At 34.4% G+C, this 23148-nt stretch overlaps 2 protein-coding genes across 4 annotated transcripts; one reads left to right on the forward strand and one right to left on the reverse strand.

Moving 5' to 3' along the window:
• Window positions 1-705: 705 nt before the first annotated feature.
• LOC132726086 (kelch-like protein 24) lies at window positions 706-8408 on the reverse strand. Its single transcript, XM_060711353.1, has 4 exons — window positions 8098-8408; window positions 5839-6039; window positions 4116-4251; window positions 706-3495 (listed from the first exon to the last, which is right to left on the reverse strand). The coding sequence occupies exons 2-4, from the start codon at window positions 5956-5958 to the stop codon at window positions 1889-1891; spliced, it is 1863 nt and encodes a 620-aa protein (XP_060567336.1). The 5' UTR covers window positions 5959-6039; window positions 8098-8408; the 3' UTR covers window positions 706-1888.
• On the forward strand, window positions 7725-20658 carry LOC132726088 (steroid 17-alpha-hydroxylase/17,20 lyase-like). Of its 3 annotated transcripts, none has more exons than XM_060711356.1 (9): window positions 7725-7836; window positions 10471-10535; window positions 11077-11456; window positions 13574-13753; window positions 14794-15000; window positions 15651-15774; window positions 16181-16446; window positions 19369-19496; window positions 20118-20658. In XM_060711356.1, the coding sequence occupies exons 2-9, from the start codon at window positions 10493-10495 to the stop codon at window positions 20356-20358; spliced, it is 1569 nt and encodes a 522-aa protein (XP_060567339.1). In that variant the 5' UTR covers window positions 7725-7836; window positions 10471-10492; the 3' UTR covers window positions 20359-20658. The 3 variants fall into 3 exon arrangements, with proteins under 3 accessions (XP_060567339.1, XP_060567338.1, XP_060567337.1); XM_060711355.1 differs by lacking the exon at window positions 7725-7836 and adding an exon at window positions 9103-9242; XM_060711354.1 differs by lacking the exon at window positions 7725-7836 and adding an exon at window positions 9104-9315.
• The last annotated feature ends 2490 nt before the right edge of the window (window positions 20659-23148 follow it).

A 23148-nucleotide genomic window follows, 5' to 3' on the forward strand; every position in this document is an offset into this window, starting at 1 on the left:
AAATTCTTTTCAACTTTTTAAAGATTACCTTCAATGACACAAGGATACGTCGAAGCGTCTTGGGTAATTCAACGTAATGCTAACACTTTGGACAATGCCCTAAGCGGTCAATTAATCCGGATAATTTACGTGTCAATACAAAGCATATAAATACTTGAACTGCACACTTTGGTTTAATCAATGTTATTCAATTCTAAATACCAAGTTCTAAAATACAAAATAAAATGGTATTTTTGATTGGGTTTTCAACCACACCGACACTGTAAATCTCATTTGGCGACTTTCCAGCTAAACTGGTAAAGGAAGACCTCGTGCATTCCTCCGCGTATTAGTTCCGGTATGTGCGGGCAACATGAAAGTAGGACCAGCAACCAATCATTGAGCAAGTAGGGTAGCTTCCTCACTGAAAGAACCCAAGAGTTTCTTGTGAGATTAAAATCTAAAGTGGAAAGGAAAGATGATTCCATTTTAATGACTTCAGCTATTGGGGCCACGTGAACTTGATCGATATGTCACCTGGACTATATGTATTCCGCACACATGAACCATATCCTGTTTTAAACACTCGTGGTCATTGGTATTTATAAACATAAACCATATGATATTTTATTATGTCTATTATACAATTAAGGGAAATGTTCTACATTATCCTGAAATAAGTACTTGGTAAGTAAATGTGTACTTATTTCACTGCAAAAAAACGTCTACTGTTTACTATTTGTTTACTATTCTGCCACAGTTATTTGATCATGTCGTATATCTAAAACCCTTGCAGCTCTTGCAATCTGACTTGAAATCGGAGAAAATAACATAAAACATTTACATTAAATGCAGTATTTATCTTCTGTTGCTATGTATTGCATAAAGTAAACATACATGTACATTCAGGGTTTTAAACAAATAAAACCATACGTTAATTTAAACATTCATGTACATTCAGGGTTTTAAACAAATTTAACCATACGTTATTTTAAAGGACCTCCACTTCTATAGTCTATAAAACATTAAATTTGGAAAAAAAAATATGAAAAAGATAAGAATGAAATATACTCAGAATTCAATAAAAATGTATATTTAATGCGATTCTTTGCTTGACTTGATTTCATAAGGTTTTTAACACTTATTTAATGTCATTTTTCACTTATAGAATGATTTTTTTCTGGTAAAACAATGTGAACGAATTGCACACAAGTTATTGAAATGACCTACATCAAGGGTATAAAAATCTCGAAAAATATTGACAGTCCCTTTAATGTCAAGAAACCTCAGTCGAGTTCCTTAAATTCTAAATAAGAAATACATGTACATTAAAACATATATCGAACTTTGCAGCCATTAAATAATAACTAAATTTACATTGTATATAGATTTTCAAAATATCTTGATACGCCTTTGATATGTATAAATGTTAACATAAAATAAAACACTGCCCAGCAGCTCAAATAAAGTGTTTAGTTATGAAAACATATTTATGTCACAAAAGAACAAAAAAAGTACGAAATGAAAGCACATGGTATTTTTATACACAACCATCTAAATTATCTATAAAATTCAATCATTGAACAGGGTGCGAATCTATTTAGCGAATTATAAGTATTATATAATATAATAATCTATAAACTTCTTATATCATTGTGGTCTGGAGAGAGGTATAAACAAAGCGAATATCGCATTATAAAAGAGAACAGTATAAAATTTTATAAACTATTTCCTAATAAAGTACAATAGATTTAGCACTGTGCACCCGCTTTTATCGAAAATTTGTAAACATTTCTCTTTTAATTATAGATTTTGTACCACTACTCTTTATCCAGATTACAATTATAGAACAATATACCCCTTAGACAGTAAAACAAATTTTAAATATCCAGCAGTTATCTTTTTTATTTTATACTACTCCAATCGCATTTTGCAGATATTCCTTCCTCAGCGATATCTTTTCACAACCGAAACACCATCTAGCAGACGGCATTTCAATGTGTGACAATAGTTTCGAATTTGTGGGGTCAACAATCATGGCATCTCGAAGAATTGTATTGTCCGGAGTTTTCCCGCCAACAAGCAGAATGTTTCCTCTATGTTGTATAGCTTCGAAGTGGTGTTGATTGAAACCCGCGATTCGACCGATGACTTTCGCAAGAACATGTTCTTTATCAGACACCGATGTTGACACGACAGACTTTGGCGAGGAGGGCGACGGAAGCAAAGGCGATTCTCTTGGCGGTGGTGAAACCTCCGATTGATCGTCATCGGCATCGAAGGAAAATGAAAGCTCTGAGAGCGACTGTATGACCCTCCGCGGTGTCACAGTCGTGTCGAAAATCATTATTCGGCCATCTGGTAAAACAATATAAACAATTTTGTTAATGATAACAGTTCTTGTGAGCCTACATGCAAATGGTAGTTCACCTATTATAGTTGCATTGCCGTTACGTGTGTCAAAACATTGTACGCGGTCAGAGTCTTTGTCGTTTTCAGTGATTCCACCGAATAGGAAAATATTTTCACCAATTACAGCAGACGACATTGAACGAATTCCTAAAATGAGTTCTCCTGCCTGTTTCCATTTCTTTGCCCCTATGTCAAATTCTTCTATATTAGTCATGGCCGGTGCTGTACCGTCCCTTCCACCGAAGACATACACAGAATGTGTCAGTGCAACCATTGCGTGACCACATCGTCCGTTTGCCATGACGTCACAAGTCTTCCATTTATTCTTTTCACCTTTAAATACAGCCATGCCTTTCAGTTTTAACCAACCTCCTGATACATAAATATCTGATCCATATGAGCAGACGGCGAATTCATAGCCGGGGTCATAAGGCATAGAAGGTAAATAATACCATTGTTCTTGTTGGAAGCTGTAGCAGACGACTTCCTTTGTCGTCTGGAATCTTGGAACTGTTTTCAAAAGACCACCTATAACTACCAGCGAGTCATTTCTATCGCTCATCTTACGTTGAGTAAATCGGTCTCCACTAAAAAATGGGCGCTTAGCCGGGCAAAGATGGTACTTAAATGCTTCTTGTACGCATTTATTCGCCTGCGAACTAAGAACTAGATCCTCGCGGAGGAGTGTAAATAAATAGTCCGGTGAAACTAGAGGCAGACGAAGAACTTGCAGTAATTTGCCAAGTTCGGCTTGACGTGAAGGTTCAAAGTTCACCCACATCATCACCGCTTCACAGACGCTCTCTTCGTTTGGTACGGAAAGTTCATCGTTTTTAACAATGTCTATCAGCTCGTCTGCGTCAAGTTTTTGAAACTCGTCTGACATTGAGATATCTATAAATAGTTCTAGAAGGGTCAGCTGTGCGATTTGAACAAGATTCTTACAGTTGTGCGCCCTGGCTATTTTCCATATTCCTATACAGTTTTCTTTTGAAACTTGTGTAAGTAGGAAATCCTCACACCGTTCTTGTAGACAAGGAATTTGCAACATTGAAGACGCGCGGAATATTCGCTCAGCGTTAGTTTGGTCCACAACATCGACTCCTGAAAAAATCAACAATAAATATAATACATTCACATCGCATGAATATAATTTAACACAGGAAAATCTACACAATGTCACAAATGTTGAAATGATAAGTTTCTATTGTTAATAGTGAAAGAAAAAAAACTTCCGGGAAATTAAAATTAAACCTTATCTTTTTTTTATAAATACAACTGAAAATGTGTGTATTCAGACGAATGTGTATTCTGCACGAAGTATCATAGCAACCAATTTTATTTCCTTGTGATCAAATCATGTTTTAAAAGTTGTTGCCACTTCCTCTCAAAAAAATAATGTTAACGAAAAAAGAATTTTATAAAGAACAAAACTGCCTAAATACCGGGTTCTTTTATTTTTATACATTTTATTACGTTTCCAATCCCTTATTTGCTAGACTACAAACATAAACCATAGTTATAAAAAAAGTTACGACTTTTTTAACAATGTGTTACTATGCAATAAAGGTTGGAGAGTAAAAAAAGAAAGGCTACAAAGTGAAACATAAAAAATCTTTTTATTGAAAACAATTAATATTGAAATACTGTCTAGTTGAACATTAAATATTTTTATACTGTAAGTACACATGTATATCAATTTTCACAATTTAATAAAAACCTACCAGTGTACATGAATCTCAGCAGACGATCAAATATTTCCGGTTCAATGTCATACAATGTCACGATTCCTCCACGTGTCTCAATCATGTCATGATTAAACATCGCATCAAAATAGGATGACATTGCGCATAATATTACCTGAAAAGTAAATTTACATGTATTTAAACTTTTTTTTTAACTTTTTTTTTTAAACTTATATTTCGAGCTTTACTTGTGGAGGACTCTTGTGCTCCTCTGTACATTATTTCAGGTACGAACGGTAAATACCACTGGCGTTTCGTATGCTAGCTAGAATACTTTGCTTACATGAAAGAATCCAAAGTGCCTGTCGTGATTCTAATCCACAGCAGTGAGGAGGGGTAATTAATTTGAAGTCAACGACCTTAACCATTCCGCAACGGACGCCCCGTCACGTAACATAATATGAAATACACATATAAGTATATATATAACATCTTTGTGTCCATGGGTTTTTTTAAAGTAAGGAAATAATATGAAGGAAGAGCAAACGAGAGATAATAATGCTCATGCTGCTTATCATTCTGGTGTAATGAAACCATCATTAAGGTTCGAGTTGTTTCTGAATAAAGTAAATGCAATTTAATAACGCATTTTAAACAAGCATTTTCAATAGTATTTCCTCTCAGTCCCGCGTACTTTATTTTCAAAAGTATTCAAGTTTTTCTCCCATACTGAGTATACCTAAGTTTCACGTTTCAACCGTATACATGATTTTCTCCCGTATACATTATTTTTTATCATTTATCTCGTATACTTGATTTTTTATGCTTTTTCCCGTATACATTTAGATTTTCTTTAACATATCGTGAGGAAGCAGTCTTTTTGAAGTAGAACATGATATAAAGTAATGTACTGATTTAATTACAAGAGTCTTTTGTCTAAGAAATACACGTATATTATATTAAGACACGAACAACTTGAAGGCGTCTATGAACCATTCACATGCTAACAAAACATTGAAAGAATAGCCTAATAAACCGACGAAGTTCATGTAAATCATGTAATTGCATGCATAGAAAATCAAACAAAACACATTTTACTTTAAAATTACTCATCTGTTTAAACACGGGTGTGATTTTATCTTATATTCTAATGTAATTTCTACATTTTAAAATAAACATAATTATTATATTTGACGTAACAGAATAATATCGTGACAACGCACTAAACTGTGTTGATTTGTCAAATTGGGTAATTTATTCAACCGCTCTGACTTGCAGAAACTTATTTCAACGGTGAGTCATGAGCAAGGAAAAGGTTCAATATTCAGACCATTCTTTAATTAAGGGATATGGATTCGAGTAGCAACAGGAGACTATTAAAAACTTATTCGTCTTTAATGAGGTGGTGTTATCAAAGTCCGACAACGGCTATCAAACACAGATTCCAGTAACTCATGCGCTAATTCTAAACATTGTAGCTTCTGTATCTTCTTGCAGGGAAAATATTTCCAATTTTTCAATAATGATGATAATATGTCTTGCCGTTTACCTAATCAATTAAAGTTGTTTTAGTAAGCTTTGGAACACTATGACAAGACGGTTAGAATCACGCAATTTATTTTTCTTAATTATGGTGACATGCAATCGCAGCTTTTCAACGCTTTCTGTCAACCTTCGGATTTGTATTTATGATAAATGCATAATCTGCAGTGTTCCGATTGGATGAAATGAGTAAAAGATGTAAAGGCATGCTATAAAATACCTTATGACACGGGAAGACCTTCCCATCGACAACGATTGTAACATCAGCATGGTTTCCCGACGACAACATGTTCTCAAGTCCAACAGTCAATGTATCCACGAATTTCAACTTTGCCTCCATAACAGTCTGGTGCTGAGACTTTTAGACTTAGGCAGATTTTTACATGGTTATGACCGAAGACTCAAAGTTCACTTTGTCTGCCTGAAGTAAAAGTTAAAGGTACAAATAATTTTATATCAAAACTATATCAATAAAAATCTATCAGGGACAGTTAGTATCAAACAAACCTGACAGCGACAATGTGAACAACACTGCTATGCTTTGTGGATGTATATACATCATACATGTTTAATTATTATGTGTCCTTGCTATTCAAGGCGTAATATACATTATGTAATACTTATATATATATATAGACATGAATAAAATTAATTTCGCAAATATTTTAACTTAAGATACAATAATACTATTAAAACGGATCAGAGACATACTGTGGTAGATCTTATAGTTTATTTTGTTCGGTTATGTATAGGAAGCTATTTATAAGCATACAGGCACATTTGGAACCAAACAGTACTGAAGGAAACAACTGCTTGCACTTTACTGGGTTTGAATCCACACGGTCAACAATACTAAGATTACTTGTCTGATCTGTTAACCACTCAGTCACAAACATACAAATGTTTGTTGTCACAGACAAAAGAGTGATTGTGCTCACAGACTTTAAAATGAATATGGACTCGGACAAAAGAAAGACTATGGGCACAGACACAATAATGACACAGAAAAGTGGTCACAAACACAGAAATGACTGTAGTCACAAACACAGAAACGACTGTAGTCGCAGACACAGAAATGACTGTGGTCACTGACACAGAAATGTGGTCACAGACACAATAATGACTGCGGTCACAGACACAGAAATGACTGCGGTCACAGACACAATAATGACTGCGGTCACAGACACAGAAATGTGGTCACAGAGACAATAATGAATGTTGTCACAGACACAATAATGAATGTGGTCACAGACACAATAATGACTGTGGTCACAGACACAGAAAGGACTGTGGGCACAGACACAGAAATGACTGTGGTCACAGACACAGAAATGACTGTGGTGAAAGACACAGAAATGACTGTGGTCACAGACACAGAAATGACTGTGGTGAAAGACACAGAAAGAGTTGACTGTGGTCACAGACACAGAAATGACTGCTGTCATAGAATTAGAAATGACTGTGGGCACAGACACAATAATGACTTTAGTCACAGACACAGAAATGACTGTAGTCACAGACAAAGAAATGACTGTGGGCACAGACACAGAAATGACTGCGATTAAGGATACCCAACTATGGTGATTATCATACTGTCATTTATTTTGACAACACAGCGACCAGTGTCATTGATTTAGACCTCACCAGGACCTTTCTTATTGGTTATGACCTAACAAGGATAAAATGCCATTGCTTTTGACCTCAAAATAACCGTTGTTATTGCTTTTGACCCAACGAGGATAAAATGCCATTGCTTTTGACCTCAAAATAACCGTTGTTATTGGTTTTGACCCAACGAGGATAAATGCCATAGATTTTGACCGCACAAGGAACAATGCCATTGTTTTTGACTTAACATTTTAATAAGGAGCGATATCCCAAAAGATAAATTCATTGTTTTTGGCCACATAAGAATCGATGTTATTGGTTTTGACATAACATTAAGGAACGAAGTCATCGGTTTTGACTCCACATGGAATAACGTCTCACAAGAATAGTATGTAACGTGACTCTCGTATTTGCAAATACACACACTTTAGCTGATAAAATATGAGACAAAAATGATATCTGTTTGTTTCCTTATTTAAAGATAATTGTGATAACAGACGGACACAATGAAAAGATGTGATGAACGGTCAAATGTCTTAACGTACAATACTACTGTGCGTGACAAAAATATCTTTTAAGCAGGCCTGAATTAGTGAATATACTGTTACATGTATGTATATTTTTATATTGAATCAGCAATGTAATGATTTATCAGTAACAACATATTTAACAGTGACAAAAATTGATGACAATTTTTTTAAACAAGCGAATAAATACAGTAAAATTAACGAATAGAGCAATTGTATATTATGTGTGCAGCGTTCATGATGGAAAATTATACATTTACATTTCCAATATATATATATAATTGAAATTGTATTGACGTATACAAATATGTTTGTATACAGTATCGAAAACATTGAAGTCTTACCTTATCATTATTAGATGATTTACATGTACTTCGACAAACAGGTGAACCGGGCATCAAAACGCGATACCTTCAAAATTCCATTAACCACAAATTATACATGAGAAGTGCTCCAATGTTTAAACGACAGCTGTTAAATAAAGCTATGTCACATAAAAAGAAACATTTCACCACTGTACGATATAATTTACAAATCGTAAATATACATCCAACTACGTCTTTTTTTAGGTTTAAATTGGTCTACTAACAATTCGATCGTAAATCTTGTATACTATTTCAATTTGATATGCATTGGAATCAGTCGAGCGTAATATTATTTTTATAACATTGAAGAGTTAAAGAGGGCGACAACTCTTTCAGCTGGATTATAAAATAGAGTCAGTGCCTGAAGGGTCAATTTGGAAAATCTTTTGATGTTTAGAAGTAAAATGTTTAATTGATCCACAAAGATATATATCTTGTGGAAAGTAATGATAAACAAAACATTGTAACACTATCAATTAATATGTGAGGGCAGGTGATGAAGATAATGTAGATGTAGATGTTATTTATGTCTCTGCAAGCATGTACTATACAGTACAGTTCGTGCGTATCTTATCAACAAGAGCAAGAACTAATTTGCGTTTAAAAGTGTTGTCGATGACACGATATTTATTATCGTTGTATTCCACTTTATGCACCTGACATATAACTATTTATTTAGCAAAATGAAAATAATTATTTCGAGTGTATCCATATTATATATCATGTCCCAGAATGAATAGATTTATATGTATGTATACATGTAAATTCGAAAAATATACTGATGTTAATTAACATTGTTTACAATGGAAACACAGGCTACATGTACACATGGTTTAAATTGAATCAAGCAGAGTTGATAGTTAGCTATAACATGTAGATTCGCTTGTATTCAGACAACTCTTACATTAAATCAATTTAACAGTTGTTGAGCGCTTAACTCCCGTGGATCAAACAAATTTTGCGACCTTGACCTTTTTATTTATAGCTGATTCACATGTAACCTTGATTAACTGTATGAACATGCATGCTACGGACGACATTTCATCCTTTAACGCTTTTCTGGACTTAAATTTGGTATTGAGAATAAAAACGTTGATAAAAAGGATGTGTGCATCGAAATAACGGTTAGATTACGTTTAGTTCCACCGGGCTTAATTGATTATTAATTAGTCAGTGCGTTTAATTCCACGTGAAGAGGTAACTTATTTCTTTAGTCTTCTTCTAGAAAATTTATTTGATGAGCTTTGAATTTTAACCCTTATGTATTTCAAAGTTAAATATTTGTAATTATAGGGCTGTGTTTTAATTGAAAATACATTTAACAGTTTATTTTTTACATTTATAAAGTTTGACACCTCTCTTAAATGTTAATAGTTTCCTTATTTGGATACAGTACAGTGAATGTGAAGATCTTAAAGATTTCAGTACACAACATTCAGTTAAAAATTAATTAACATAAAAAGGAGCGTAGCTGGTAAACTTACTTCCCGCTTGACACACAATGTAAGAAATTATCATGTTATGAAACTATATAATTTTTAATGTCGATATCGGGGGGTTGGGGGTGGGGGGCTGGACGCAGGGGGTGCATTAACATCAAACGAGACTATTACTTATTTTAAAGGGCCTATGATATACATCTATAATATTGTTAAAATTAATCTTAATACATGTATATTAAAATTGCAAAATTGTTAGCCCATACAAAAGAAACCCATACTGAAAAGGTTCGTAAATACGTTTCATATCATTTAGAAATCAATTTCCATCACTCTTTTGCAACTAATTTATCAATCTTACGGGTTGCATTTGGATTATATTGATTTGCAAATATCGCACTTGGAAGTAAGGGAAGTAACTTTGCCAAGACCTGAACAAAACAAAACGTAATTTGTTGTAAGAACAAGATGTAAAAATAGTCTTTAGGAATAGATTAGGTCTTAAAATGATTTATTGTAATTTCTATAGAGCTATACAGTAAAAAGATTTTACTTTTGCTTTTCCTTTTAAGGTTTTATTAAAAAAAATATATTAGCACAGTTACATTTCAACTTTGTTTACATTTTGCTACTTTTAGAACTATATAACTAAAATTAATCGCTACTTTCTACCAGAGATCAGCATTAAATTGCATATTTTAAATCCATAATTACTTGTTTTCCCCTTCCGTAGAAGAAAACAAATCTTTTGTTGTTCCTTTGGTAGGCCCTACAATGTCCTTTAAGCCAGCTTGCTACTCGAATCGAAGGATGACAATTTAAAGAGAGAAAAAAGAGAAATTATTTCAGCGAAGAATATGTATGATAATTTGATACATGTGAATTAATTGATGGCATTTTTTATTTATTTTAGATGGTACATTATTCCTGGATGAATGGTATCTGTTGTTGTTGACGACGGATCACTTGCTGTAACTGGTAGGAGTTCATTTCACTCCATCTTCCTGTCAAAATACATGTTCTAACATTAAACAATGTTAGTGAACTGTAATGTTAGTGAACTTTTTCTCCTCCAATGTCATACGAAGGTCAACATAAAACTTTTTAATACCGTTGCAATGTTATGATAAAGATCTCAATTAAAAAAATTATTAACATATAATTTGGCCCGTTTTGGGTGTTTTTTAAAGTGTTATCTAGGAATTCTGGGCAGATTTGTGAGACTTTTAGTTTTCTTTAATTCCATTTTATTGTCAAGTCATCGACATTTTCTGTATAATACTGAAAGGTAACAAAATACGTGTGTAACAAGCAATGTCTGATGTCATCCTGTTTGTAGGATATTTTATTACACAATAATTTATTACACAACAACACTATATTCCTTTGTAGCTATGAATCTCCCTATGTTATATAGGGAGTTCAGTTTTCGTGTGTTTTATGGTCCCAGAAATAATTTGACAAAAAATAATGTTCATGTTTTAAATATTTAGTTTCAGTTGTTCTATTTTTCTTTCAGACTCCACAATGTTGACATTGACACTGGCCTTGTCTTTGGTTCTTTTGTTACTAACCTACCTTTATAAATCAGTGATCAAACATGCTGTGAAATATTCCGACATTCCCGCCGTCAACAACCGTTGGCCATTCATAGGCAACTTATTTGATATGTCCAGGACTCACATTGTATTAACAGAATGGGCTAAGGAATATGGACCGGTTTTTCGATTCAATTTGTTCGGTGAAGAGATAGTAGTATTAAATGACTACGACACTATTTATGAAGCTCTAGTGACTCGTGGTAGTGACTTTGCCGGTCGACCACACATGAGCCGGACCGACTATCAGGACAGGAACAAGAATTCTATAGTATGGCAGACCTACACGCCTAAATTACAGGTAAATACATAGCATAAACTGTACTGAAAAATATCCCAGTGAAATATCATTTTACCACGACATTACTTTTCATATTCAATTCTGTTATATGATCGTGAACATTCGGCAAGTTTCGCCACATTCCGTGCAATATAAAGATCAAATAAGCGTCAATATATCCAAAAGCAAAGGATAAACTTGTCAACTGAAATCTTTCTTAATATGTCAGAAACGCTTGTTTTAAACAAATGTAAATGATATAACGCATGTGAGCGACATGATTATTATGCAGATGACAGTGCTTATAAATTGATAATGTATTGAGAATAAGAGGTTTTCTACCATGCATTGGGCTAAAATCCTGCGTTGAACATGCCCTGTTTTAAATTTTTGGACTTGTCCATTGCTAAATATAGGGAGTTTTAAGATCATAATGCTGAAACAAGGCAATCAACTATAGTGTAACTTTAGTACCATAACCGATATTTCTTTATTAACTTATATAACCATAATAATTTATTCTTACATTACCATTACATTACTATTTATATGCAAAATGTAAAAGACGTTGTGTGGATTTTTTTTCCCTGATATAAACTATGGCATTACCTAAAATCTGAAAAAATGCAAAAAAGTATCCTTTAAAATCGTATTTGACATTGAAAGTGTTTTATTAGCGTATCTTATCGGTGTATTTGAAAACTGTTTACTTGGAGCAAATATTAGGGCCAAAGCAATTTCAAATCGCCCTATATAGATTTTTTGTGGTAATGCATGTCCTATTTATGTTCAGTTATGCCGGCTCGCCACGGCGAGCCGGTATTACGTTAGGATTTTACTTAGAAACAACCTAAAACTCCGAATCCATCCAAAAATTTAATCTAAGCTTGGCTTCCAGCTTTCTACAAAATTTATCTGTCTGGGCTGGAATCCAAAATAATTAAGCCAATCAAATTTGATCTTACATAGCGTCAAAAAACCTTCAATTTTTCACGCCATTTTAAAAAGAAACAAGAATTGCTTTGAGCGCAAAGATGATAATGATGAAAAAAATATTTGTTTTCATGAATTCTTTTCAATAAATCATATTTACACTGACTTTTGATTTAGCGATTTCACCTGTTTTCTCTGTAGTAAGTTAAATAATTAACAATTAATTGGTTAATTAAACATAAGTGTACATCTGGTTCTGTGCATATTTTTCTTTTTCTTTTTTTTTCCGGTAATTTTATCCTGTCCGGTATTTTGTGTTATGTATTTACTGGGATATACTATTCTCCGGTCCGGTCGCTTCCGGTCTCTCCCGGTCTATTTTGACCGGGATTTACGAGACTTGAGAACTTGTACAAATCAAATAATCATGCCACATGAATCTAAATTCGCCCACACCAAGAGAGTTCTTCAGTAATATATTCCTGTATAGGACTTGTGTCTGTCACTCATTCCAATACTAAATAACATATTACAACTTAACTTTGTATAAAGAGACTTCTTTATGAATTCTACATATCTAACATTTTTGGTCAAGGTCAACAGGCCATATAGTAAATGTGCATAGACATAGGGACTTCATTCTATCTGTTTACATGCATCTTCATATATACTCATATACCCCTTTGTTAAACTGAGAGAACTGGCTTCCGTAACTTTATATGTCACTTTTATTTTGATGTTCAGGTACAGAACTGTCATTTTTACATTTAAACACACCCCTGGAATAAAATTACGAAGCGAGTCGCTACTAGCTTTTTTAAAAGCTAACCTTGTAATGATTTAATGTTGAGCTGTCTGTTGCATTTTTCCGGTCAAGTGGTCATCGGTTAATGCTATAAGAATCGCTAGCCGTGTGGGCTCAAACCCCGTCAGGGACAGGCCTTTGTTTCATTGAGCAAGAAACTTACTTTACACTCATTGCTCCATATACTGAAAGTAAACATTTACTGATAGTTCCAGAAACGGATTCGAGTGTGTCCATAAACTTATAGCTTTCTACACAATCGGACTAGAATTACTTATGTATAAATTAAAGTTTAAACATATGTACCTAGTACCCCACACTTACACAGACTATCATTTCAGATGTAGTGGGAGATAAACTTTGATTTGCTTTGAAATGTTTCCATTCTTTTTTTTTGCAGTTTTTAAGGAAACAAATTCATTCGTCACTTCGCATGTATGGCGGTGGCCTTAACAGACTTCAAGACCGATGCGGTACGGAAATTACCGAGCTTATTTCACGAATAGACGCTTACAAAGGTCAAGCGTTCGATCCTTGGAGTCTTCTTTATTGTTCTGCGTGCAATATAATGCTAGACTTGGTATAATATTTTATGATGTTTTATACTTTAACACTTGTTAAGACTGGTAGCATTTCGCTATTGCATATTTTGAGGGGAGCTTTAATGGAGGAATGTCTTTAAAACTTATTTCAACCTTTTTTCCCAATTTCTGGCACCTTGTAAGATACAGTAGCAATCTGAAAATAGCTTATTTCGTTAGTTGTACATTGCAGTATACACTTTATACCGAATACACTATTGAATTTTGAAGAAGAAAAATTCACAGTGCACAAACGAAATCACTGTATCATTTACTGCAAGTTTTTTGGTCTGGTTTCAAGTCTCACTAACACAGTATAGGTCATATGGCGACTTTCCAGCTTTACTGGATGAGGGAAACCTTAGGTGTCCTTCCATGTATTATTTCGGGCACGGACGGGCACTGTCTTTCCGTGTATTATTTCGGGCACGGACGAGCACTGTCTTTCCATGTATTATTTCGGGCACGGACGGGCACCTGAATAGAACCACCGACATTCCGTAAGAAAGCTGGATAGCTTCCTCACATGAAAAAATCCAAAATCCCTGCTGAGATTCGAACCCGCAGTGGTAAGGGACAAGTGGTTTGAAGTCAACGACTCGGACACGGACGCCCCTTTACTGCAAGCCTATGCAATTTAATAGTTATTGCGATGCGATCATATATTGCAAGGTTATACAATTCAACATGTATCATTTTTTGCGATGACATGAAGTAAATGTGTTTCTACACAGTGAAATTGTCAATGCATTTAGAAATTAATTGTAATATTGTCACGTGTTATTTAAACAGCACCTATCAAACTGAGTTTAGACAGCTTTCGGAGTATTTTATTGTCTTATAATAATGTTATTCAAAGCATTAGAAATTTTGATTTAATTTAATCTGAACGTAATTAAGAATCAATCTGGATAATCTCCCTTTGTGCGTTACATGCAAGAATGTAATCTTATATACGTTCGTTCGTGCGTTTCAACTGACGGTTTCAGAGTAAATTTTAGACCTTTTTCATATATATTTTAACTTTCACCATTTCCAGGCAATTGGTATCCGGTTCCCATATAATGGTAAAGATCTCACGAGGTTGAAAGAAATCAACGGTTTGTTTAACCACTCGTTTGGGCCAGGTTCAAGTCGTATTCTAGACCATCTTCCAATGTTTAACATATTCCAGGACGAATACAGAGCCCTGAAACAGGCGGTGGGACTAAGGAATCAGTTTTGGCTGGACCATAATTGTTCAAAGGTACCTTTATTGAAGTATACTTCACATTATACATGTAAATTGAAATCCTGTCCCCTATACACTAGTAACAACTTGGACGTTTAATACTGGTTTTTAATCCACTGGAAAGTTCCGCCGTGTGGAGTGAATTGATGTGTTAACCCCCCCCCCCCCTGCAGCCGCTTTACGAGCTACACATATCGCCTGCTATTTGGGCTCCTAAAGAACTCTAGACACTGCATTGACCCGTCAGTGCGGTGACAGATTGAAAGTCATTACCAAACAATACCTAGAGGCGTGGGTTTTGACTGTTGCACTATTTACATGGGTCTAGCAATTCAATAAGTCTCTGTTTAGCGAGAAGTGAAGCCACGCCACAGTGTGATAACGACAATGTCGTGTGGTGTGAAGATCGTAATTTAAGGCAAACAGAAGAACGAACAGCAATTCTTATATATTTCATTTAATTTAAAGTTATGTTAAGATGAGTCAATTTGGACACTGCATATTGATTTATCAGATTGTTTTATGTGGTTCTTGTAACTAAATTTGTTCCCGCTTGTCAAGTGAAGATGTTATTGCTCGCAATATTATATGCCGTCATTATCCCGGAATTTTATCCCGGTTCCAAGGTGATTTGAATGCTATAGTAATTTTGTTTGTGTTTTCAGACTGAATCTCGGCAAGAAAGTGTGATATCTGACTTACAAAAGTTACAGGGTGACACTCGGTACAAAGAGTACGATGTTTCAGAATCCACTCTGAAAGAAACGTTTACGAATCTCATACTTGCAGGTTAGACACGGTGATTATTTTGCTTTAAATTGATACTCTTAAAATAAAGGAATAATTTATAAACTACACTGTACATGATAAAAGTGCTAATCGATGTAAATTCTTTTAACATCAAGGTATTGCGCTCTCTTCTTGAAAATGAAATGGCTATAGTTGCTTTATTGTAGAACAGTGGAGTATATAGCTGAGAGTTGTGGACTATGAATGTAAGAACAACCAATATACAGAATATGCAATCTACCCATGTCAGATTTTTAAAACATGTTCAAAAGAAAATGGCTCTAACAAAATATGCTGGCAAATTAAACCTAGCATTTTCTGTCTCTTTAAATGTTTGCTTTATTCAAAAGTTCACTATTACCATGTACCATGTTTACTTCAGTTTAACATTTTAACCTATTTTTAGGTACAGATACAACTACCACTGCTCTTACATGTTTTCTCTTGGTGCTACTTTACCGACCAGAAATCCAAAAGCGTCTTCATACGGAAATTGATCACGTGATAGGATCGTCACGTGAACCCTCCTTATCAGACCGCCCTTCAATGCCATATATGGAGGCGTGTTTATATGAGACTTTACGGTATATTTCCCACGTGCCCCTGGCTGTACCCCATGCCACAACTTGTGATACATCTGTAGGAGGAAAACGTATACCTAAAAATACAACAGTAAGTGTCATGACTACACTCCAATATGGAGCCAACCTTAGAATCTTCAAATGTCAATTTAGATGAACCATGGCAATTTTCACCATAATTTCTTTCCTGCAATAATATCTGCGCCTTATGCGTGTATGCCGTCATTTCGTCGACGTCGCTGTATCGCACAACTCCGTCGCTATCGATATGCCGCCATGATATCTTCATTATCACTCTTCCGCCACCATATCTTCTTTTTAGTTCTTCAGTCATTATATCTGCGAAATCACCGTTCAGCAATCATATCTACTTCTTTTCTCTGCCTCCGTCGTAATTTCGTCATCGCTCTATTCCCATTATATTTTCTTCACCGTTCTGTCCCCATTATATTTTCGTCATCGCTCTGTCCCCATTAAAGTTTCCTCATCGTTCTGTCCCCATTATATTTTCGTCATCGTTCTGTCCCCATTATATTTTCGTCATCGTTCTGTCCCCATTATATTTTCGTCATCGTTCTGTCCCCATTATATTTTCGTCATCGTTCTGTCCCCATTAAAGTTTCGTCATCGCTCTGTCCCCATTAAAGTTTCGTCATCGTTCTGTCCCCATTAAAGTTTCGTCATCGTTCTGTCCCCATTATATTTTCGTCATCGTTCTGTCCCCATTAAAGTTTCGTCATCCCGCAGCCGCCGTCATAATTTCATCATCGTCATTGGTCTGTTCCGATTATATTTTATATTTTCGTCTTCTTTACAACAATATAGGAGTTTTTGCTTTGCTGCTGTTATATTTTAGCCTTCACTGTCCCGCCATCGATATGTCACTATGATCTTCATCACATAAGGGCGTCTGTCGCCGAATGCTATGGTAAAGGTCATTGCCTTCAAACCACTTACCTCTCACCGCTAGTTGTAGGTTCGTGAGGCGCAAGCGTCGTCAGATTCTACGTGTGAGGAAGCTATCCTGCTAGCTTACATTACGTCGGTGGTTCTACTCAGATGGCCGTTTGTGCCTAAAAGAATGTATAGAGGGGCACATGAGGTTTTCCTCCACCTGTTAAGCTGGAAGTCGACATATGACATTTACTGTGTTGGTGCGACCAATCAAAATGTTGTTTATCACCCTTCCTATATCATCAGATCTTATCTCCCTTGCTATAATATGTTTGCCTTTGCCCTAGCTCGTCACATCGTCGACATCGCATTGCCGCTTCAATACCTTCTTCTTCACCCCGCTATCATACTTCCGTCATCACTCTTCAAAACTCGTATCTCCTTAAGCTCTCTATATCGACACTGTATACCCTTGTCACCGCTGAGCGCTATCGATAACAGTTCACTATCGTGATTTGTTCATACTATAACTCTTGAGCCTTTTCTAATTATTCATGATGTAGTTGCGCTATGTAAACATTGATTTAGGTCATTTGAATTAAGGGAATCATTTCACAAGCATAGCTAAAACACCAGTTTCTTGTCAGACGTATGCCATAATGTATTTTTCCTGTACAATAGAGCAAGCATATACATTGACGAACTGTCTTTGTACATGTATATCAGACTGGAGAACAGCATCGGTGCTGGAAAATATCACATTACAACCCTAAGTGCAAGATGAGCTCTCGGGTAAATGTGAAATAATAAATCGGTAGAACCTTATACAGTTACCTACAATCCGGACAGTCGTTAAGTTACTGGAACAGTCTTTGCTATCAGTAATAGAGCCCAGATATGCACTGTTGATAGCTCAGTTTTCATATTTTAATATTGAACCCTTTAAATTTTCTAATGGACAGTTCCATATTCAAAGTAGGTCAAGTCCATATTAGTTACAAGTATACGTAGTGTATTAAAAAATTTGCATTGTCATCACCGGCGCTTGTCTTTCGTAATGTTTCATCACTTTCATACATTGAACTACAACACTGTGCTTATTCTTGGAAAGAAGTTACCACCATTCTCTCTGATTACTGAGATAAATTTCGCGGTTTACAGATAGCAATTTCTTTATCTATTTGCGGTTAGATTGGACAATACATTTCTGTGGCTGTTACGTTTAACAAGACTACACCCTCTGAAACTCGAAAGGATAAAATAAGTTTTTGTTGTTTTTATTATTCATTTATGATAAAAGACACGTTATTAAAGAGGAACGCCCGAGCATTGATATTTCCGCTCTATCTTTAATGACATTTGTAAGTGGTCGTTATCTAAAATATCCATTCTGTGTGTAGTTGATCATAAATTCGAATAATATTATTTTATCTGCTATCGGAAGCAATTCAAGACGCGAATAATAATTTATATATAAAGTTAAAAAGGTTGAAAGTTTCCGCTATTGTTAATTTTTTTCGACTGACAGTCAAGTACGTAAATATAAGATATGTATACTCGGTGTTTATTTTAAAGGAACGTTGACGCTACCTAAACTCGTATATGACGTCAGATATGCAAAAACGATCTCAAATAAAAACATATGTCCTGATTCCCTGCGAGATGGCCAAACATCTAAATTAAGATATAATTTTTTAGCTATCGATATCATTTTTCAGCCAATGATTCCATTTTGAATAACATTCTGTAACACTTTTAAGCATACATTTCACATCTTTAATTGCATAAACTTCCATCATTTAGCGATTTTATGTTATTAACTCATGATTATGTCTTCAATTGTATAATTTCTTCTGCTTTAATTTAATAATCAACATGTCCAAGTGCAGTAGTTGTTATGGTATTTTACTCGCGCATATATTTTCAATTGCATGAGAGGGGTACCCGAGGTCTTTCTCTACCATGTACTTTTTATATACATGTACAAATTACATATTCAACAAACTAAATCAGCTTTTTAGATTCACCAAATTTAATCATGCCGGACAAAAATGTCTCTTGCCGCACTTAGGAGAGCAAAGTCCGTGTTTCTGATATATTTAAACGTGTATCATTTCAGGTCTATATAAATCTTTGGGCATTACACCACGATGAGAATTTTTGGAGCGACCCTTGGAAGTTCGATCCTCATAGATTTTTAGATTCCGAAGGTCACTTAGTTCCTACTCATCACGAGAATAGACGCAGGTATTGTTTATGAGTCGTATATTATGGTTCTTTTGAAGTCTGAAGTTTGTGATTTTGAAATTTAAATAAGAAAGGAACGGGACGTAAAATGTGCAAATGATATATGTTATGATATTTGTCACGTACTCACGTCACGTGTCGACACGACGTCACGTATGTCAGTACAAACGGGAAGGTAATTGAGCATGATGCTAGCAAAACAGTCTAACCACTGAAACGGATATACTTACTCCAAATAATTATTATGTTTATTTGACTGTGTCTGTCACGTCAAAATGATGCAAACATCTACGTAAATCTAAACAAAAAACAGGAAGCAAACAAGAAAATAAAAACACCGACATAAACAACATTACTACTAGGAAAAACAGAAACAAAACAAAATCAAAAATGTTTGCTAAGTAAAAACTCTGAATAAAGTTGCTATTAAATTTGATCAGTTTTGTGAAAATAAAACATAGAATATTTTCTTACCTACACGAAAATGTTATTGATAAATGACCGATTTAACAAGATTTTCAGATTGTACATGTATATGCATTTTTTTCGTATAAATATACAAAGAGAAAAATTAAAAGTTGTAAATATTTTTTGTTTTCAAATTCAATGTACTTTTTACAGATTCATGGTGTTCGGTGCAGGACGTCGAGTTTGTTTGGGAGAAGCCCTCGCTAAAAACCGTCTTTTTCTATTCACGGTATCTCTACTACAGAAATTCCGATTTGAGAACACTGCCAAAGTAAACGACGAACAAGAAATTGACCCAAGAGAGTTTAGTTTAGGAATTGTTCTTCACCCTAGGAATTTTACTATTAAAGCAATCAAACGGACCGAAGTGTTTGACGTTTCTTTATCAACTTGATGTATGATTTAAAAATAGTGTCGTTCTCATAAATCGAAATTTTAGCTCAATTACTAGGAAGTGAAAAAGAAGGATTTTGTGTACATGAATTGTGGGTTATTGAATGAATAACAAAACTATTTAGTTTGCCGTGCTGAACGTTAAACGTAAAGAGTATATCAAAGTTTCAGTATTTCTTTTTTGTACTATTATTTAAAGTCAAAGACTGATTATGTATGGTCTTTCAAATTATTTTAGTTGTATATCATATTGATAATTGCACAGTCATTATTTACAAAATAAATACAATATCTAAATGAAGCAATGGGTGTTATCTTCAGTGAAGAATTTTGTTGGATTGTCTTTTGTCAATGTTCTCATTTCAAAATAATATGAATTACATAAACTTCCTTTACGGGTGTGGGCTTCAAAAGCAAACCCTGATATCATTGAATGGCCTGGTGTATCAGTCATAATGACCGGGGGATAGGGAGTGTACAGACTTATCACCTCATTTACATATGACTGTCATGATTATCTAAACTTCTAAATAGCACTTTTGATAAGTCTGTAGCTTTCATATTTCTACAAGTACAAATTAAATGTGCAGTAGTTATTTTAAACAACTTTGTGTTCTTTTAAAACTGATGGGAGTGTCTACGGGCAGGCTATAGGTCCTATATGAGTGATCTTTTAAACATATATTTTTATGTTATTGCTTTGGGCCCTTTATATTTGAAAGGTTGATTTAGTGCATTACAATAACAGTACGTCACACTTTTGGTAAATTTGTTTTGGACCATCCCACCTTTTCACCATACACCATAAGATATTGCATTGAAACATGGAATAGTTATTTGTGACCTCCACCCTCATTTTCAGGCAGCAGAGGAAAATCGTCATATTTTCTCTCATTTTACTGACTCTTTTACTTACAAGTCATTGTCGGTATGCCTGCATGTCATGCGAATGAGGAAAGAAAACTCTTCTTTAAATCTGGTATCTTTTTCGAGCAAAAACGTTTAAGGGACATTTCAATCTTTGTCATGACAATATTTTTGTTTATCGCACTCTGACAAGAGTTCAGATTTTTTAACTTGTACATTCAACCTATTTGGTAAAGGATTATTGGTAACCAGCGAGGTATTCCGAATGTTTATATAGGAGACGGAATTGATATCTGCAACATTGTTAGTTCGTGAAATTTCGCCTTATTTTGCCACTCTCCATTAAGAGCATCTTAACAGCTAACCGCTGTTATTTTACGGAAACTGACGAAGTTTGCCGAATCTATAAGCGTCATTAAACGATAGAGTACATTAAAAGAATCACAGTCATTTGACCTCTGGTAAATGTAGGATTAAATTTCAATACACTAATGATTCATTTCGAACATCTAAACATAGAAATTAGTCTCTTATTACAGATTATACCACTTAGAGCTAGACCATCCGACACGGGTTCAAAAATAAGATCACCTCTTTCTTTTAAAACGTAGTTATGGAACATTGGTATTGGGAAACCGTGATGCAAAAATCCCCCTTTAACCTTGTGGTTAATATATAGTGATTGATTATGTTTAATTCTAACTATTTATCAGGATGTTAAATGATACCCTTAAAACTTTTATACATGTTTAACCACAAATGTGACTTACTGTTAAAATCAATGATTAATGGTAAATTTCAACCGAGTTTACACGTCGAATTAATTAATCGTTACTTAATTGAACGTCTTCAATAAGCGACACTGCCAACGCCTTTGTCTGTACCTACAAGCCAGGCAAAGCTGTACATATGTGCAACCTTGACAGACTCTATACTGTTAAATAATATCCCCCATAAAAAAATATAAATAATAATAAATAAAAAAATAACACTGTACAGTTGTTAATGCAAAACAGGGCACGTTTATTTTACAAATGTAGTATGCTTAGAGTGAAAACTGAAGTTTTGTTGATTATTTTTCTGGTTACTCATGACATATGTCCAAACAAAATGCAAATTAATTAAAACGAAAAGCGATATTCACGTTCCTTTTCGTACCTATCAAATTAAATATACAACGTACTATTAATATAGGTAAAAAATTCATATAGACCGTAACCTAAATGCATTGTATTTACAGATAAGGAAAAATGTAGAACGTTCCTTATGTCACTCATATAATCATACGCTAAACAACCGATTTGTTTGTTTTGGATATTGTTATCGTAGATCAGTTACATAAGTGCATGCAGTTACTCAGCAGAAATATTATTCCCTTGTTTTATACCAATTTTTACCTGTTTTCCCCAGTGCATTATATACAGACCATTGGTAACCCCAATTCACTGGCTAGAGAGTTACAGTTATGTTTATTTCCTGTCCGTTACATTTACAGGGAGCTTAAATAAGATTGTACTTCAATAATAAGGGATTTTTTTTGACGGACCGGACATTGCAGTTGCTTTTTCAAAGTATGAATAAAAATATGTCAACAAAAAAGTTATGTCAGTTAGAACAAAACAGAACAAAAGTTCAACTACTTGACCATGATAGTCAAGGTCAAACTTGGATAATAAAACTTATTGGCAACTGTTGTTTTGTACAAATATGAATAAAATTCTTTAAAATAACAAAGTTAACACATAATTATCAAGCAAAATTCAATAATTTGCCCTTAAAGGTCAAGGTCATTTTAAGGTCAAAGTCATATTTGGATTATTCAACATGTCGGTTTTGATATTTTGTTCAAGAATGAATAATTATACAGTACCTGTAAATTAAAAATGACCTTAATGGTCAAAGTTATTTTAAGGTCAAGATCACA

Source organism: Ruditapes philippinarum, unplaced genomic scaffold (genome assembly GCF_026571515.1).
Source record: "Ruditapes philippinarum isolate M1 unplaced genomic scaffold, ASM2657151v2 ctg462_1_1_1_1, whole genome shotgun sequence".
NCBI lineage: Eukaryota > Metazoa > Mollusca > Bivalvia > Venerida > Veneridae > Ruditapes > Ruditapes philippinarum.

Bases quoted from the DNA above. Each gene is read 5' to 3' on its own strand.
- LOC132726086 (XM_060711353.1), bottom strand. From the start codon at position 5,958: ATGGAGGCAAAGTTGAAATTCGTGGATACATTGACTGTTGGACTTGAG. The intron at 4,252-5,838 runs GTATTTTATAGC...TTTACTTTTCAG, and splicing joins AGGTCTTCCCGTGTCATAAG to GTAATATTATGCGCAATGTC. The intron at 3,496-4,115 runs GTAGGTTTTTAT...TGATTTTTTCAG, and splicing joins GCTGAGATTCATGTACACTG to GAGTCGATGTTGTGGACCAA.
- LOC132726088 (XM_060711356.1), top strand. From the start codon at position 10,493: ATGGTATCTGTTGTTGTTGACGACGGATCACTTGCTGTAACTG. The intron at 10,536-11,076 runs GTAGGAGTTCAT...TTTTTCTTTCAG, and splicing joins CGGATCACTTGCTGTAACTG to ACTCCACAATGTTGACATTG. The intron at 19,497-20,117 runs GTATTGTTTATG...TACTTTTTACAG, and splicing joins CATCACGAGAATAGACGCAG to ATTCATGGTGTTCGGTGCAG.